The sequence below is a fragment of the Mus musculus genome, chromosome 2 (genome assembly GCF_000001635.26).
Source record: "Mus musculus strain C57BL/6J chromosome 2, GRCm38.p6 C57BL/6J".
Taxonomy (NCBI): domain Eukaryota; kingdom Metazoa; phylum Chordata; class Mammalia; order Rodentia; family Muridae; genus Mus; species Mus musculus.
This window is the reverse complement of record NC_000068.7, coordinates 40786904-40805274: the sequence shown is the minus strand read 5'-3', so window position 1 is coordinate 40805274 and position 18371 is coordinate 40786904. Positions and strand designations below refer to the sequence as shown.

The 18371-nt window shown below is 38.4% G+C and overlaps 1 protein-coding gene across 8 annotated transcripts in view; it reads left to right on the top strand.

The window, feature by feature from the left end:
- Window positions 1–18371, top strand: part of Lrp1b (low density lipoprotein-related protein 1B) — a 2058309-nt gene that overhangs the window by 1848324 nt on the left and 191614 nt on the right. For all 8 annotated transcript variants that reach the window (XR_374143.4, XM_006498463.4, XM_006498461.4 and 5 more), the window contains 3 exons: window positions 1984–2100; window positions 2265–2384; window positions 3764–3883. Coding sequence is in view for 7 of the 8 variants with exons in the window: in XM_006498463.4 (XP_006498526.1) it covers window positions 1984–2100; window positions 2265–2384; window positions 3764–3883 (357 nt within the window). In the remaining variant the exon portion in view is untranslated. The remainder of the gene's footprint in view (window positions 1–1983; window positions 2101–2264; window positions 2385–3763; window positions 3884–18371) is intronic.

The window sequence follows — 18371 nt, the reverse complement described above, 5'->3', positions numbered from 1 at the left end:
GAACACAGGAGGCATTCAGTCAGCACTACAGAACGTGTGCTGATGTCACAAGTGCATTGTAGATTGAAAGGAGAAATAATTCTTTAAGAAAATGGAACTGCAAATCAAAACAACCCTGAGATTCCACCTCACACCAGTCAGAATGGCTAAGATCAAAAATTCAGGTGACAGCAGATGCTGGCGAGGATATGGAGAAAGAGGAACACTCCTCCATTGTTGGTGGGATTGCAAGCTTGTACAACCACTCTGGAAATCAGTCTGGCGGTTCCTCAGAAAATTGGACATAGTTCTACTGGAAGATCCAGCAATACCTCTCCTGGGCATATACCCAGAAGATGTTCCAACTGGTAATAAGAACACATGCTCCACTATGTTCATAGCAGCCTTATTTATAATAGTCAGAAGCTGGAAAGAACCCAGATGTCCCTCAAGAGAGGAATGGATACAGAAAATGTGGTGTATTTACACAATGGAGTACTACTCAGCTATTAAAAACAATGAATTTATGAAATTCCTAGGCAAATTGGTGGATCATCCTGAGTGAGGTGACCCAATCACAAAAGAACTCACATGATATGCACTCACTGATAAGTGGATATTAGCCCAGAAACTTAGAATACCCAAGATGCAATTTGCAAAACACACGAAACTCAAGAAGAACAAAGACCAAAGTGTGGACACTTCACTCCTTCTTAGAACTGGGAACAAAACACCCAAGGAAGGAGTTACAGAGATGAAGTTTGGAGCTGAGACGAAAGGATGGACCATCCAGAGACTGCAGCACCCACGAATCCATCCCATAATCAGCTACCAAATGCAGACACTATTGCATACTTCAGCAAGATTTTGCTGAAAGGACCCTGATATAGCTGTCTCTTGTGAGGCTATGCCAGTGCCTGGCAAACACAGAAGTGGATGTTCACAGTCAGCTATTGGATGGAACACAGGGCCCCCAATGGAGGAGCTAGAGAAAGTACCCAAGGAGCTAAAGGGGTCTGCAACTCTATAGGTGGAACAACAATATGAACTATCCAGTACCCCAGAGCTCATGTCTCTAGCTGCATATGTAGCAGAAGATGGCCTAGTTGGCAGCCATCACTGGGAAGAGAGGCTCCTTGGTCTTGCAAACTTTATATGCCCCACTAAAGGGGAACACCAGGTCCAAGAACTGGGAGTGGGTGGGTAGGGGAGCATGGGGTGGGGATGGTATAGGGGACTTTGGGGATAGCATTTGAAATGTAAGTGAAGAAAATACCTAATAAAAAATTAGAAAAAAAATAAATAAAGGAAAACAAGTACTGAAGAAAAAAAAAGAAAAGAAAATGGAAATAGAGTTATTTTTTATTCCAATAAGTTTAGCAACCGCCTTGTAGTGAGATGAAGTCATTATTGAATGCTTGCCTGATGGATGTGTGTGTGTTTATGCCTGCAAGTGTTTGTGTGAATGTATGCATGAAGTTATATAAACATAGAGGTAAGAGGCCAATATTTTGTTTTCTTCTCAGATAAAACTGGGTCTTAAACTGGGACTCGGTGAATAGTTTAGGCTGACTATCTAGCAATCCTCAGAAATTACCCTGTCTTTACAATCCTAATCCTGGGGCTGTAAGTGTGAGCCACCATGCTCACCTGTTAACCCAGGCCCTGGCATTTGAACTCGTCCTCAAACTTGCTCAACATCTTACCAACTGTGATTCAACTTCCCAGCCCGTGTCATTTTTTAAATTATCATTTCCCTGTTAATATCTTGCTAGTTCCTCCTCTGTTAAGTGAGTTGGTAAAGTACAAGTCAAGTTGAGAGACCATCTAGTTTGCATCTTTCTTAGATATTCACCCAGCTCAAAAGGTCTCTAGGTTTGAACGTTTCCCTTTATGTTCAAGAAACATACAATGCAAAATATCATAATAGTATCAGAAAAGTATTGGTTAATGAGTCAGGGACATAGATTCCTATTTACAATGGCTCTCTGCTTTCTCTCCTAGCTGAATTTAAGTGTCAGCCAGGCCGATTTCAGTGTGGAACAGGGCTCTGTGCACTCCCTGCCTTCATCTGTGACGGGGAGAATGACTGCGGTGACAACTCGGATGAACTTAACTGTGGTAGGTGACTAAAGTCCTAACTTGGCTATGTGGCTATGTGTGTGGGGGGGAGTGTATGTGAGTGTGTGGTGTGTGTGGTGTGTGTCTGTTGATTTCTTATTACTGCACTGAATTAAATACAGAATTGGATCTCAGGTCACATTATTTTGTTCTCTTTGTCTTAGACACACATGTCTGCCTGGCAGGTCAGTTCAAGTGTACCAAGAACAAGAAATGTATCCCAGTAAACCTCAGATGTAATGGACAAGATGATTGTGGCGATGAGGAAGATGAGAAGGACTGTCGTAAGTCACTTAGATGCCTTGCCTGATTAGGCTTTTGACTGTTACCTGATACTATAACAAAAATTAATCTTCATAGAGTCATATAAAAAAACAAGAACAAAGAGAAAAACTGTGGACATAAAATGACTAAATGATATCAATTATACTGCATTATTTAACAAGTTCTACATATAGCAGGGAGAAAAATAAAGATATAGCTATTTTTGTTTTGAGAGAGACCTAGAGACTGGCAGTCATGACAGGATATGGTCACCCATATCTCCATAAAGCAAAGCACCAAAGCAACAAACATGCACTTGATTGTAGGCAATTTTTCCCATAAATTAACTTTCCCCCCATATTAAGTTTAGGTAATTTATGCCTATTTATTAATGACCTATGAAAAATCAGCTCCTTTTTAGTTATAATATTTTCTCCCATGAAATATCTGCTGAAATTATGTAGTATAAAAATAAAACTAGTTATAAGTTATGCTTCACATATTTATCCTTAAAGTCTACTTAACACAGTAATGACTATTATTCTTGTACCATTATGCTCCCATCTCCATCGAAAAGTTAAATATATTTAAAAGAAGGCAAAACATCCTATTCCTCATGCAGGAGCATATAGATAGTCATGTACACACACACACACACACACACACACACACACACACACACACACACACACACATACACACACACACTGGACCTATAGAATAGAGCACCTGCCAAATTTCAGGTTTTCAACAAAGCTTCAGTGACTACATCTGTCCTGCTGAAGTTTTATTTTGTCCTCTAAAACATTTATGAGAAAGTAATGTGCACTCACCCAGCAATTTGATTAAGATGCTGTGTTCTGAATAGAGTTAGGACAGCTGGCCCCTCCCGCAGTGGCTCTAGAAACGCATCCAGACAGAGATGTAGTTTACAGTCTGAATCAAGACTTTTCCACTCCCACCTAAACTCCACACAATTCCTGAAGACTTTTGTTAAATTTTATCAGCCATTTAGTTCCTCCTTCATTTAATGTCTTCTGAGTTCAGTCACTAATAAGCTAAATAAAGATGAGCTCTAAAATATATTAGAAAAGTGATCTTGAGAGACTGAATTCTGCACAATAAAAAGTACTTTCCAAGCACCATATAGTTCTTTTGAAAACTCTGATTTTATTCATATAACAACATAAATATATATATTTCTTTTCTATTTACAGTTGGGGAAGGGATTAAGTGCACATTAAAGAAATATAAAATTTAACTTTTCTGTGCTTAGTACTCCATTAATGAAAAGGGGCATTTTCATGGAACTATCTCTTGTACTTGTCTAATTACTTTTATTAAATAAAATATCATTTCATGATGAATATTAAACATTAATAGATATTTTCTTCTTAAGCTGAAAACAGCTGCTCTCCTGACTATTTCCAGTGTAAGACTACAAAGCATTGCATCTCCAAGCTGTGGGTTTGTGATGAGGACCCGGACTGTGCTGATGCCTCTGATGAGGCCAACTGTGGTGAGTGCTTCACAGCTAGAAAACCCAGCTCTGTGCATTGGTGCCATAGTCTGGACTGAACACAGAGGAACAGAAGGAACAAAACTCAGAGATAGGTGTACATGAACAAGTTTTGTTCCTTTGTTCTGAGAATCACAACAAACTCAAATGAGCTGTTTACAGAAAACATAGGCTGGGACAGAAGGAAATGAAGTGTGTGTGCTGTCTAATAAAAGCACAGAATAAAATGAAAGGAGATGCAGTTGATGAACTGTTTACAGAAAACACGAGATAAGATGGAAGAAAATGCAAAGGATGAGCTGTTTACAGAAATCATGGAGTATGTCAAAACATGATGCAAGTGGAGGGAAAGGAATAAAATATGTTTTTTCCATTTTAGTACATGACAGTGATTGTGAAACAATAATTTGTTATGCAATGTTAATTCTTGCAATTACGTGGCTTAAAAATTGATAATGAACGGTATAGTTGCTAGTTACTGAAAAGTATCCTGTTTTGAAAGTGTCAAGACCAAGATGGGATGAAGAGCATCTCCTAGGCCCAACTTCTTCTATCAATATATATTAAATATGAATTTTTATCCATTTTGTTGGAAAATGCATCAACTGGGCATTCAGAAATGAGAAAACATTTAAACTATTAATGGATTAGAAAAGATGGAATATGGGGCTTCCAAGCTATTCAGAATTGTATAAGGGTGTTTCCAAAGTTTTATCATTGGGAAGATGATTAAAGTCATCAGGTTCTGAAATTCCGCATATATTGAAGAGTAAAATGAGAGATCTTAAGTTATATTGATAATAAAATTCCATAAAAATGTCTTAAGAACACACAACCATTATAGATTATCACAGTGTCATATGTCAGGTTAATCATAAAGTTTCCACCTGTATACTTCATAATGCCCCTATTATTAGGGCCTTTGATCAACAAACCAGTTTCACTGTCTAGTTAGCTGTGATGGCAAGGTTCTTAATCAAGGCAAATAGGATAAAAAATTAAATTTTCATGACTTATTGGCTAGAGCATAATTTCTACAGTTTAAATATAATACCTTTACATAATTTGTTTTGACATATTATATAATCCAACTGTATATATGTCTTGAATAATTATCCCCCTCATAAAAATAGATGTGCTGGCTATAAACACACCAACATGGCTTGATCTTCCTTTTTTATCTCCAATGTATTTATTTCATCATGAAATTGAGCATATTCAATCCAAAATATACATGTGCTGTGATTATTTTTTTTTAATCTGTGGTTAGGAAATTTCAATGAAGTTGTCTATGCTTTAAGGAAGTAATGAATCAGTTAGTTTAAAGTTAGAGCAAGTTCATAGGGAGCAAAGAACTATTTCAACATGTAAATATAAATAACAAGCTATGACCTAAGGACTGGTGAGATGTTGCAGTGTATAGACGTGTTTCTATACAGGCCTGGTGACCAAAGTTCTGTACCTGAATCTTACAAGGGTGCAAAAGGTAAATGGGAAATGAGTTTCCTGAGAAAATGGTCCTCTGGCTTCCATACATGTGCCATGGCAAGTGTGCTAAGTCAAACATAAGTACATACATAGAAACATATCAAATTACATATTTTTTATTTTGAGACTTATTGTTGCCTAATGTTTCAATATATAAATATGTATAAGGAAGTCATTAATTCTTTTTCTTGCTGAAGGTTATTTGTATATATTATAATTATTAAAAACTTATTAGCAAATTATGCACAATACATCATATACCTCTGCTGCAAACATTTTTATAGATGCTCATTTTAATTAGTTTTTATAAAACTCAGAAGGAGGACTGTGTTCACCCCACAGTCAGATAAAAGCTGCACTATACACAGGCTCTCTAGGTCCTGGAATGAAGCTGAGAAGAGGGAATTTCAGCTCCAGCACAAATAAGAGTAAATTATTATTTATTCTTACTGTCATTCAAAATATTACCTTTCAAAATCATTTCCCCATTTTTATAAATATCTCCTTAATGTAAAAGACTTTCTACCAAAATTACCCACATGGTTAGCATTGGTTAAAAATACTCTTCAAGGACAAGTAAAAGAAGACAGCATATCTCCTTGTGATCTGGACCTCCTTACCCTGAGAATCCTTTTGTTCATATATTTTTCTTCCCTGTCTATGTGATAAGGCACACACACACACACACGCACACACACACACACACACACACACACACACACATACACACACACACACACACACATTCACCTGTCTTCCTTTGATGGAGGCGCAGGGTTTTGCTGGATGTTAAAAAGCTGTAGCAATATGAAGTGATACTGTTCTCTAAAGTTTGTATAATTTTACGGTGCTTCTCAACTATAGTTTTTGATTATGTGAACCCTATAGTCCTGGATTTCCTCACTCAGCATGATTGTTTCCACTTCCATCCGTTTACCTGTGAATTTCGTTTTTATACACAGCTGAAAAATATACCATTATGCAAAGATACAACCTTTTCACTATTCATTCATCAGCAGAAGGATATTTAGGTGTTTCCCCCCTCTCTGTTTTCAGGCTATTTTCAATAGAACATCTGTGACCATAGACAAGCAGGTGTCTCTATAGTATGAAACAGATTCATTTGGAAATATGCCCAAGAGTTATATATTGGTTAGGATTTTGTTCCTGTAATAAAACACCTCAATCAAAAGCAACTTATTAAGTTTTATATTGTCTTACCGCTTGTAGAGGGATACCAATTCACCATGGGATGTAGCCAGGGTAGAAGAGGCAGGCACGGCAGCAGAATGGGGTGTCTGAAAAAAATCACACTTCAGCTGCAGGCAGAGAAGAAGCAGAGAGAGAAAACTGAAAATGGGACAAGTCTATGAAATTTCAAATCCCTTCCATGATGTATTTCTTTCTGCTTAGCCAGCTAAAGTTTCATGGAAAACATAACCAAATGGAAACAAAGTATTCAAAAAAATACATGAGACTGTGGAGGCCATGTCTAATTCAAACTACACAGAACTGTGTAGACTCCAAAGACTTATCAAACAAGATGTATTTATTCCAACCTTAAAATATCCAACAATCTCTCCTGCTTTCAGCCTCTTTAAATACCCATGTCTCATCTTCAGAGTCTCAGGGCAACCTCTTAATGTGATCCTCTGTAAAATCAAAAGGCAAATTCCTTACTTTCAACATACAATGCCACAAATTATACATTTATGTTCCAAAATGGGAGATGGAGAAAGAGTGAGAAAATTATGGACCGGAAGCAATCCTTAGCAAATGTCTCATGACTTCAGCATCTCCAGCACCTTGGGGTGTTTTTTTATTATTATTCTTATTTTTAATTTTGCACACAGGTAACCCTTTCATGGCTTACATAAAAGTCCTATCAAATCTTCACAGGTGCTTCTCTGCCACATGTTTCTGGCTTTAGCAGCTCTCTAAACCCAAGACCTCCTCACTCTTTCAATTTCCATGCCACTAAAGTTAATGTTAAGTGGATGATGTTGTCTCTTCTGGTTTCCACTTGTGATGGATACTCAAAACGTTGAATCATATAGTAGAAGTTGTTGTACTGAGTCGCTTTCCTAGAGCTGACACCTTAATAGGCTGTTTTTCTGGAATGAGAAACGTAACTACCTGGGGTCTTTCCATGAATGTTCCCTCAGTCTCGATGCACAGTAGGTAGTGTCTCCTTAAATGCAATAACCTCGTTAACAGTTGCAACTATTGTGTTACCACAAGCCTTGGCTGAAACAATAACTTTCTTGGTATACTTTTTCTGTCCGAATGGAAATATTCTGGATTTCTTTCTGCCTCATCTGTTGTTTTTTACAGTAGACTTGTCAAAGATAAATCATTTGGAACTGTGGTACAGACTATATAGTATGCTGCATTTTTATTTTCCTTTCCAAAGAATGTACTCTATTTGTTTAAACTTAAACTTAGTTATGTTCTCAGGAAACGTTCAAAGAAAAAAACAAAAAAGGAAAAAAAATAATCCACTACCACCAACACCAACACCAACACCAAACACCGATTCTATGCCAAAGTACCACAGGAGCAAGCGGCTTTGACTAGAACGGCCCATTAGTGTTTGCTTACAGAATTTATCCTTCTTCTAGTCTTTCAAATTCTCCCCAAAACCCAGATGTTCAGGGTTTTCACAATAACATCCCACTTCTCGTACCAACTTCTGTATTTGTTACTTTTCTTGCTGTGATAAAACACAATGCACAAAAGCAACTTATGGGGGAGTTTATCTGGACTCTGCTCTTCCAACAGTTTAAGACATCTTCAAAGCGGGAATGCTTGGAAACAGGTGTAGGCAGGGCAGCAGGAGCAGGAATTTCAAAGATTACTCACATCTCTGCCACAAGTAAGAAAAAAAAGATGAATCTGAAAATGGAGAAGGGTAGAAAATTTCAAATCTTTACCCCAGTAAAATAATTTACTATGTTACCTAAACCTCCCTAAGCAGTCCTGCAAACAGAGACTGAGTTTTAAAATGCATAAGCCTATGTAGTGCTTTTCTCATTCATGCCAGCACTAGAACATATGGTATATCTACTTTTCCCTTTTTGAAGAAACTCCACACTGATTTCCATAGTGGCATAGCAGTCCCTTCCCCATAACCATGCTAAAATTTTTATTTACATGAAATCTGATTTACTAAATGTTAGTCTTTATGTATGCATTAATGTATGTTCTTCAAAAGATGTTTCCTGTGCCAATGATATCAAGTTTATTTCCTACTTTCTATTAAACTCAATGTATCAAATCTTTTTTTGAGACTACTGAGTGATTGGGAGTTGAGCTTTGTGCACAGCACACTAAGACATAAACATCTAGTTCTATTCTTATTCATGTAGGTCTCCAGTTTGACCAGAACAATTTGTTGAAGAGGTTGTATGTTTTCCAATATGTATTTTGGGTTATAAATTGAGTGGATACAAAGGGTTGGCTAATGCATCTTCAGTTCTATTATATTGATCAGTGAGAATTTTTTCATGTCTTACAATGCTGATATTGTTTATATAGTGTAATTTGAAATCTATGGTGGTGATAAATATAACATTTGTTTTCTATTATTTGAAGTAGTTTCAGCTATATTTGATCTTTTGTATTTCCATGTGGAATATGATTATTTTGTCAGTTTCTGTAAATAATAGTTTTGGAATTTTGATGGGAATTGCATTCAGGTTTCAGATAGATTTTGGTTAAGTTGGCTATTTTGACTATATTAGATCCATGAGTGTGAGGTGTTTTTCATATTCTGATATCTCTTTCTTTAATGTATTTATTTTTCAGTATCATAAAGTTGTTATGATATAAATTAGTTAACTAGGTTTACACACACACAGAGAGAGAAAGAGAGAGACAGAGAGAGAGAGAGAGAGAGAGAGAGAGAGACAGAGAGAGAGACAGAGAGAAAGAGACACAGAGAGAGACAGAGAGAGACGGAGATGGGGAGGGAGAGGGAGCGGGAGAGGGGAAGAGAGGGGGAGAGGGAGAGGGAGGAGGAGGGGAACGGGGAGGGGGAGAGGGAGAGAGGGAGAGGGAGAGAGGGAGAGGGAGAGAAAAGGAGAGGGAGAGAGGGAGAGAGGGAAAGGGAGAGAGAGAGGGAGAGAAAAGGAGAGGGAGAGAGGGACAGGGAGAGGGAGAGGGGGAGAGAGAGAGGGAGAGAGAGTTATGATTAATAGAATTGTTCCCCTGCTTTCTTCTTTTGTAGACCTTTGGCTTTTGGAATGCTACTCATTTTTTTTCCTGTGTTAATTTGTAACCTGTTACTTTGGTAAATGTGTTTACTGGGTATAGGAAAGTACTAGTATAATCTTTAGAGTCTTTGTGCATATAATCATATACTTTGACTTTCTTATTTTATATTTGTCTCTCTTTATCTTCTTCACTCATAAATTTATCTAGCTAATACTTCAACTACTATGCTGTAAAGGAATGAAGAAGCTACCAACCTTCTTTTATTCCAAATTTTAGTGGACACTCTTAGTGCCCTTCTCTGTTCATCAGTATGTTATTTGTGGATTTGGTGTATGTTGTTTTTATTATTATGATATATAAATGCTCTATTTCAACTTTCTCTAGGACTTTTAAATTGAAGGAATGCTCAATTTTGTTTTGTTCACCCAATGAGATAATTGTGTGGTTTCTGTTCTTGAATCTTCTTAAGTGGTGGCTTACATTTATATATATAATAATTATTTATATATATAATAATTATTGATATATTAATTTAAACCATTCCTGTATCTCTAAGATAAAGCAGACTTGATAATTGTAGTTAGTCTTTTAAATATATTCTTGTAACAAGTTGTTTTTCTACTGGCCCCAAGCTCCTGGAATAATGACAAAGACTTAAAATATATTTTAAAATAGCTTGGTCATAAAGTTATGCTCATTCCCTGATTAATAATGATTAATAATTTAATAATTTAAAATATCCATGTGTACTAATCTACATTCTGACAGGTGGCTGTTAACCTCTGTTCAGAGGTTAACCTCTGTGCAATCTTCTGTACTACTCACTTCTTTCCCAGACCACTACCCTGACATTCCCCTACACTGGGGCATTGAGCCTTCATGTGCAGCTGGAGCCATGGTTCCCTCCATGGTTGGTTGGTGTTTAGTCCCTGGGAGCTGTGGGGGGTCTGGTTGGTTGATATTGTTGTTCTTCCTATGCAGTTGCAAACCCCTTCAGGTACTTCAGTCCTTTCTCTAACTCTTCCATTGGGAATCCTGTACTCACTCCACCAGTAAGTAGGCTGTGAGCATCTGCCTCTGTATTTGTCAGGCTCTGGCAGAACCTCTCAGGAGACAGCTATATCAAGCTCCTGTCAGCATGCATTTTTTTGCATCTGCAATAATGTCTGTGTTTGGTGACTATATATGGGATGGATCCCCAGGTGGGGCAGTCACAGGATGGCCTTTTATTCAGTCTCTGCTCTACACTTTGTCTCTGTATTTCCTCCTGTGAGTATTTTCTTCGCCCTTTAGCATCTACACTTTGGTCTTCCTTATTAGGCAGCAGGAAGTCTCTGAGCCTCCAGGTCATGTGTGGTTATTAAAGGGTCAACTTATTCAGAGCAAGCTGAAAAAGGTAGGGTCAACAAGGTAGGGTGGTAGGTAAGAGTTGTCAGTCTTTAGCAAACAGCTGGATGGTTTGGATAACCTAAAAGAAGGTAAGTGTTGATTACAGAGCAGATAGCCTATTTGGGTCTTTGAACCATGTGTTCTGGCTACAGAGTCATTGGAAGTGAGTGGTTTGGGTTCAGGTGAGTCATAAAGTAAGAGAGATGATGAGGTGACATGTTGGTCCCTGGCTAGAAACTGGGGAACTTGAACAATCTAAATGAATCTTAAATTTTTTTTTCTTTCCATTTTTTATTAGGTATTTAGCTCATTTACATTTCCAATGCTATACCAAAAGTCCCCCATACCCACCCACCCCCACTCCCCTACCCGCCCACTCCCTCTTTTTGGCCCTGGCGTTCCCCTGTTCTGGGGCATATAAAGTTTGTGTGTCCAATGGGCCTCTCTTTCCAGTGATGGCCGACTAGGCCATCTTTTGATACATATGCAGCTAGAGTCAAGAGCTCCGGGGTACTGGTTAGTTCATAATGTTGATCCACCTATAGGGTTGCAGATCCCATTAGCTCCTTGGGTACTTTCTCTAGCTCCTCCATTGGGAGCCCTGTAATCCATCCATTAGCTGACTGTGGGCATCCACTTCTGTGTTTGCTAGGCCCAGGCATAGTCTCACAAGAGACAGCTACATCTGGGTCCTTTCGATAAAATCTTGCTAGTGTATGCAATGGTGTCAGCGTTTGGATGCTGATTATGGGGTGGATCCCTGGATAAGGCAGTCTCTACATGGTCCATCCTTTCATCTCAGCTCCAAACTTTGTCTCTGTAACTCCTTCCAAGGGTGTTTTGTTCCCACTTCTAAGGAGGGGCATAGTGTCCACACTTCAGTCTTCATTTTTCTTGAGTTTCATGTGTTTAGGAAATTGTATCTTATATCTTGGGTATCCTAGGTTTTGGGCTAATATCCACTTATCAGTGAGTACATATTGTGTGAGTTCCTTTGTGAATGTGTTACCTCACTCAGGATGATGCCCTCCAGGTCCATCCATTTGGCTAGGAATTTCATAAATTCATTCTTTTTAATAGCTGAGTAGTACTCCATTGTGTAGATGTACCACATTTTCTGTATCCATTCCTCTGTTGAGCGGCATCTGGGTTCTGTCCAGCTTCTGGCTATTATAAATAAGGCTGCTATGAACATAGTGGAGCATGTGTCCTTCTTACCAGTTGGGGCATCTTCTGGATATATGCCCAGGAGAGGTATTGCTGGATCCTCCGGTAGTACTATGTCCAATTTTCTGAGGAACCGCCAGACTGATTTCCAGAGTGGTTGTACAAGCCTGCAATCCCACCAACAATGGAGGAGTGTTCCTCTTTCTCCACATCCACGCCAGCATCTGCTGTCACCTGAATTTTTGATCTTAGCCATTCTGACTGGTGTGAGGTGGAATCTCAGGGTTGTTTTGATTTGCATTTCCCTGATGATTAAGGATGTTGAACATTTTTTCAGGTGCTTCTCTGCCATTCGGTATTCCTCAGGTGAGAATTCTTTGTTCATTCTGAGCCCCATTTTTTAATGGGGTTGTTTGATTTTCTGAAGTCCACCTTCTTGAGTTCTTTATATATGTTGGATATTAGTCCCCTATCTGATTTAGGATAGGTAAAGATCCTTTCCCAATCTGTTGGTGGTCTCTTTGTCTTATTGACGGTGTCTTTTGCCTTGCAGAAACTTTGGAGTTTCATTAGGTCCCATTTGTCAATTCTCGATCTTACAGCACAAGCCATTGCTGTTCTGTTCAGGAATTTTTCCCCTGTGCCCATATCTTCAAGGCTTTTCCCCACTTTCTCCTCTATAAGTTTCAGTGTCTCTGGTTTTATGTGAAGTTCCTTGATCCACTTAGATTTGACCTTAGTACAAGGAGATAAGTATGGATCGATTCGCATTCTTCTACATGATAACAACCAGTTGTGCCAGCACCATTTGTTGAAAATGCTGTCTTTCTTCCACTGGATGGTTTTAGCTCCCTTGTCGAAGATCAAGTGACCATAGGTGTGTGGGTTCATTTCTGGGTCTTCAATTCTATTCCATTGGTCTACTTGTCTGTCTCTATACCAGTACCATGCAGTTTTTACCACAATTGCTCTGTAGTAAAGCTTTAGGTCAGGCATGGTGATTCCACCAGAGGTTCTTTTATCCTTGGGAAGAGTTTTTGCTATCCTAGGTTTTTTGTTATTCCAGATGAATTTGCAAATTGCTCCTTCTAATTCGTTGAAGAATTGACTTGGAATTTTGATGGGGATTGCATTGAATCTGTAGATTGCTTTTGGCAAGATAGCCATTTTTACAATATTGATCCTGCCAATCCATGAGCATGGGAGATCTTTCCATCTTCTGAGATCTTCTTTAATTTCTTTCTTCAGAGACCTGAAGTTTTTATCATACAGATCTTTCACTTCCTTAGTTAGAGTCACACCGAGATATTTTATATTATTTGTGACTATTGAGAAGGGTGTTGTTTCCCTAATTTCTTTCTCAGCCTGTTTATTCTTTGTGTAGAGAAAGGCCATTGACTTGTTTGAGTTAATTTTATATCCAGCTACTTCACCGAAGCTGTTTATCAGGTTTAGGAGTTCTCTGGTGGAATTTTTAGGGTCACTTATATATACTATCATAACATCTGCAAAAAGTGATATTTTGACTTCCTCCTTTCCAATTTGTATCCCCTTGATCTCCTTTTGTTGTCGAATTGCTCTGGCTAATACTTCAAGTACTATGTTGAAAAGGTAGGGAGAAAGTGGGCAGCCTTGTCTAGTCCCTGATTTTAGTGGGATTGCTTCCAGCTTCTCTCCATTTACTTTGATGTTGGCTACTGGTTTGCTGTAGATTGCTTTTATCATGTTTAGGTATGGGCCTTGAATTCCTGATCTTTCCAGAACTTTTATCATGAATGGGTGTTGGATCTTGTCAAATGCTTTTTCTGCATCCAACGAGATGATCATGTGGTTTTTGTCTTTGAGTTTGTTTATATAGTGGATTACATTGATGGATTTTCGTATATTAAACCATCCCTGCATTCCTGGAATAAAACCTACTTGGTCAGGATGGATGATTGCTTTAATGTGTTCTTGGATTCGGTTAGCGAGAATTTTATTGAGGATTTTTGCATCGATATTCATAAGAGAAATTGGTCTGAAGTTCTCTATCTTTGTTGGATCTTTCTGTGGTTTAGGTATCAGAGTAATAGTGGCTTCATAAAATGAGTTGGGTAGAGTACTTTCTACTTCTATCTTATGAAAAAGTTTGTGCAGAACTGGAATTAGATCTTCTTTGAAGGTCTGATAGAACTCTGCACTAAACCCGTCTGGTCCTGGGCTTTTTTTGGCTGGGAGACTATTTATAACTGCTTCTATTTCTTTAGGGGATATGGGACTGTTTAGAAGGTCAACTTGATCCTGATTCAACTTTGGTACCTGGTATCTGTCCAGAAATTTGTCCATTTCGTCCAGGTTTTCCAGTTTTGTTGAGTATAGCCTTTTGTAGAAGGATCTGATGGTGTTTTGGATTTCTTCAGGATCTGTTGTTATGTCTCCCTTTTCAGTTCTGATTTTGTTAATTAGGATTTTGTCTCTGTGCCCTCTAGTGAGTCTAGCTAAGGGTTTATCTATCTTGTTGATTTTCTCAAAGAACCAACTCCTCGTTTGGTTAATTCTTTGAATAGTTCTTCTTGTTTCTACTTGGTTGATTTCACCCCTGAGTTTGATTATTTCCTGCCGTCTACTCCTCTTGGGTGAATTTGCTTCCTTTTTTTCTAGAGCTTTTAGATGTGTTGTCAAGCTGCTAGTATGTGCTCTCTCCCGTTTCTTCATGGAGGCACTCAGAGCTATGAGTTTCCCTCTTAGAAATGCTTTCATTGTGTCCCAAAGGTTTGGGTACGTTGTGGCTTCATTTTCATTAAACTCTAAAAAGTCTTTAATTTCTTTCTTTATTCCTTCCTTGACCAAGGTATCATTGAGAAGAGTGTTGTTCAGTTTCCACGTGAGTGTTGGCTTTCTGTTATTTTTTTTGTTATTGAAGATCAGCCTTAGTGCATGGTGATCTGATAGGATACATGGGACAATTTCAATATTTTTGAATCTGTTGAGGCCTGTTTTGTGACCTATTATGTGGTCAATTTTGGAGAAGGTACCATGAGGTGCTGAGAAGAAGGTATATCCTTTTGTTTTAGGATAAAATGTTCTGTAGATATCTGTTAAGTCCATTTGTTTCATCACTTCTGTTAGTTTCAGTGTGTCCCTGTTTAGTTTCTGTTTCCATGATCTGTCCATTGGTGAAAGTGGTGTGTTGAAGTCTCCCACTATTATTGTGTGAGGTGCAATGTGTGCTTTGAGCTTTACTAAAGTTTCTTTAATGAATGTGGCTGCCCTTGTATTTGGCGCATAGATATTCAGAATTGAGAGTTCCTCTTGGAGGATTTTACCTTTGATGAGAACAAAGTGCCCCTCCTTGTCTTTTTTGATGACTTTGGCTTGGAAGTCAATCTTATCAGATATTAGGATGGCTACTCCAGCTTGTTTCTTCATACCATTTGCTTGGAAAATTGTTTTCCAGCCTTTTATTCTGAGGTAGTGTCTATCTTTTTCTCTGAGATGTGTCTCCTGTAAACAGCAAAATGTTGGGTCTTGTTTGTGTAGCCAGTTTGTTAGTCTATGTCTTTTTATTGGGGAGTTGAGACCATTGATGTTAAGAGATATTAAGGAAAAGTAATTGTTGCTTCCTGTTATTTTTGTTGTTAAAGTTGGCATTCTGTTCTTGTGGCTGTCTTCTTTTAGGTTTGTTGAGGGATTACCTTCTTGTTTTTTCTAGGGCATTGTTCCCGTTCTTGTATTGGTTTTTTTCTGTTATTAACCTTTGAAGGGCTGGATTCGTGGAGAGATAATGTGAGAATTTGGTTTTGTCATGGAATACTTTGGTTTCTCCATCTATGGTAATTGAGAGTTTGGCTGGGTATAGTAGCCTGGGCTGGAATTTGTGTTCTCTTAGTGTCTGTATAACATCTGTCCGGGCTCTTCTGGCTTTCATAGTCTCTGGTGAAAAATCTGGTGTAATTCTGATAGGCTTGCCTTTGTATGTTACTTGACCTTTTTCCCTTACCGCTTTTAGTATTCTATCTTTATTTAGTGCATTTGTTGTTCTGATTATTATGTGTCGGGAGGAATTTCTTTTCTGGTCCAGTCTATTTGGAGTTCTGTAGGCTTCTTGTATGTTCATAGGTATCTCTTTCTTTATATTTGGGAAGTTTTCTTCAATAATTTTGTTGAAGATGTTTGCTGGTCCTTTGAGTTGAAAATCTTCATTCTCATCCACTCCTATTATCCGTAGGTTTGGTCTTCTCATTGTGTCCTGGATTTCCTGGATATTTTGAGTTAGGATCTTTTTGCATTTTCCATTTTCTTTGATTGTTGTGCCGATGTTCTCTATGGAATCTTCTGCACCTGAGATTCTCTCTTCCATCTCTTGTATTCTGTTGCTGATGCTCAAATCTATGGTTCCAGATTTCTTTCCTAGGGTTTCTATCTCCAGTGTTGCCTCACTTTGAGTTTTCTTTATTGTTTCTACTTCCCTTTTTAGGTCTAGTATGGTTTTGTTCATTTCCATCACCTGTTTGTATGTTTTTTCCTCTTTTTCTGTAAGGACTTCTACCTGTTTGATTGTGTTTTCCTGTTTTTCTTTAAGGACTTGTAACTCTTTAGCAGTGTTCTCCTGTATTTCTTTAAGTGATTTATTAAAGCCCTTCTTGATGTCCTCTACCATCATCATGAGATATGCTTTTAAATCTAGGTCTAGGTTTTCGGGTGTGTTGGGGTGCCCTGGACTGGGCGAAGTGGGAGTGCTGGGTTCTGATGATGGTGAGTGGTCTTGGTTCCTGTTAGTAGGATTCCTACGTTTACCTTTCGCCATCTGGTAATCTCTGGAGTTAGTAGTTATAGTTGACTCTGTTTAGAGATTGTTCTTCTGGTGATTCTGTTACCGTCTCTCAGCAGACCTGGGAGACAGATTCTCTCCTCTGAGTTTCAGTGCTCAGAGCACTCTCTGCTGGCAAGCTCTCTTACAGGGAAGGTGCGCAGATATCTTGTTTTTGGACCTCCTCCTGGTCGAAGAAGAAGGCCCAAAACAGGGCCTCTCTCAGAAGCTGTGTTGCTTTGGCAGTTCCCAGAAGCTGTCAGCTTCTGTGGTGCAGACTCTCACCTGTGCAGACTAAAATCCTAAGTTCCAGGGAGTCCTGGAACCAAGATGGTGACCGCTGCTCCTGAGGCTGAGGCCGTCTCCCGAGCCAGGCGGACACCTGTCCTCTGGTCCGGATGGTGGCCGGTTGTCTGTGGCCCGCCCAGGCTGCTGCCTCAGCGGCTCTGTGCTTCTGCCCGTCCCAGAAGCTGTCCGGTTCTCTGGCGCACCCTCTAACCTGTTCAGACTAATTTCCTAAGTTCTGCTGAGTCCCGGAACCAAGCGAATCTTAAATTTTAAACATAGCTTCTGTATCTGAAAAAAAAAAAGTAGGAAGAGAACTACAACATATTATATAATTCAAATAAATTATGTTTTGTCATGTAAATATTATAGTGCTATCAATCAGCAATTATATTTGTGTACCAGTAAATTTGACATTTTGTATTGACTTTTTTTCCATAATTTTTCCATAAAGGATGAGTTGTATTGATTTAGGAGTATGTGCACTACACATACTTTCTATGAAATTAGAGGTATTGGAATCCATATAAATACACTCAAATGTTGCTTATTGGTCGAAGAATAGAATTCTTCAAAAACCTGACTGCTTATTCACTCATTGAGATCTTTGCTATGCTCAAAATCAGAAGATATCTGTAACCCATATGCTTTAACATCATTATTGTCAAATGCCAGTGGCTTAGGAGAGCGCTGTTAGTCTCAGAAGGCATTGCATAATGTTTCATATCTGGTTGTCTGGGAAGCATTCATGAGTAAAAAATATCTCACTGAATGAGAAGGAAATTTGAACTCATTATTAAAATTTATTAGTAAAATGATTCATATTTTTTTTCAGGATTCCAGTTTTATAAGTTACATTCTCTTAACCAATGTTATGTGCATTGTCCTCAAGCTGGTGTGGTTTACAAGAACATGAGACTGACAGTCTCCGAACAAAAAGATAGGAATGAGTAAATGCCATATAAATATATGTTATTTAAATAATTAGAAACCTGCCATTGTGCTATCTACAATGGAAAAGGCAGAGTAGGAGGAACAAAATTTGGGTGCATGGCATAGCAATCTGAGAATGCTACTAAAACAAGTAAGTCATGCTATTTCTCACTGCCATCATTTGACAGTGGCCAGTTCTAAATAATGTCACAGCACAGTCCA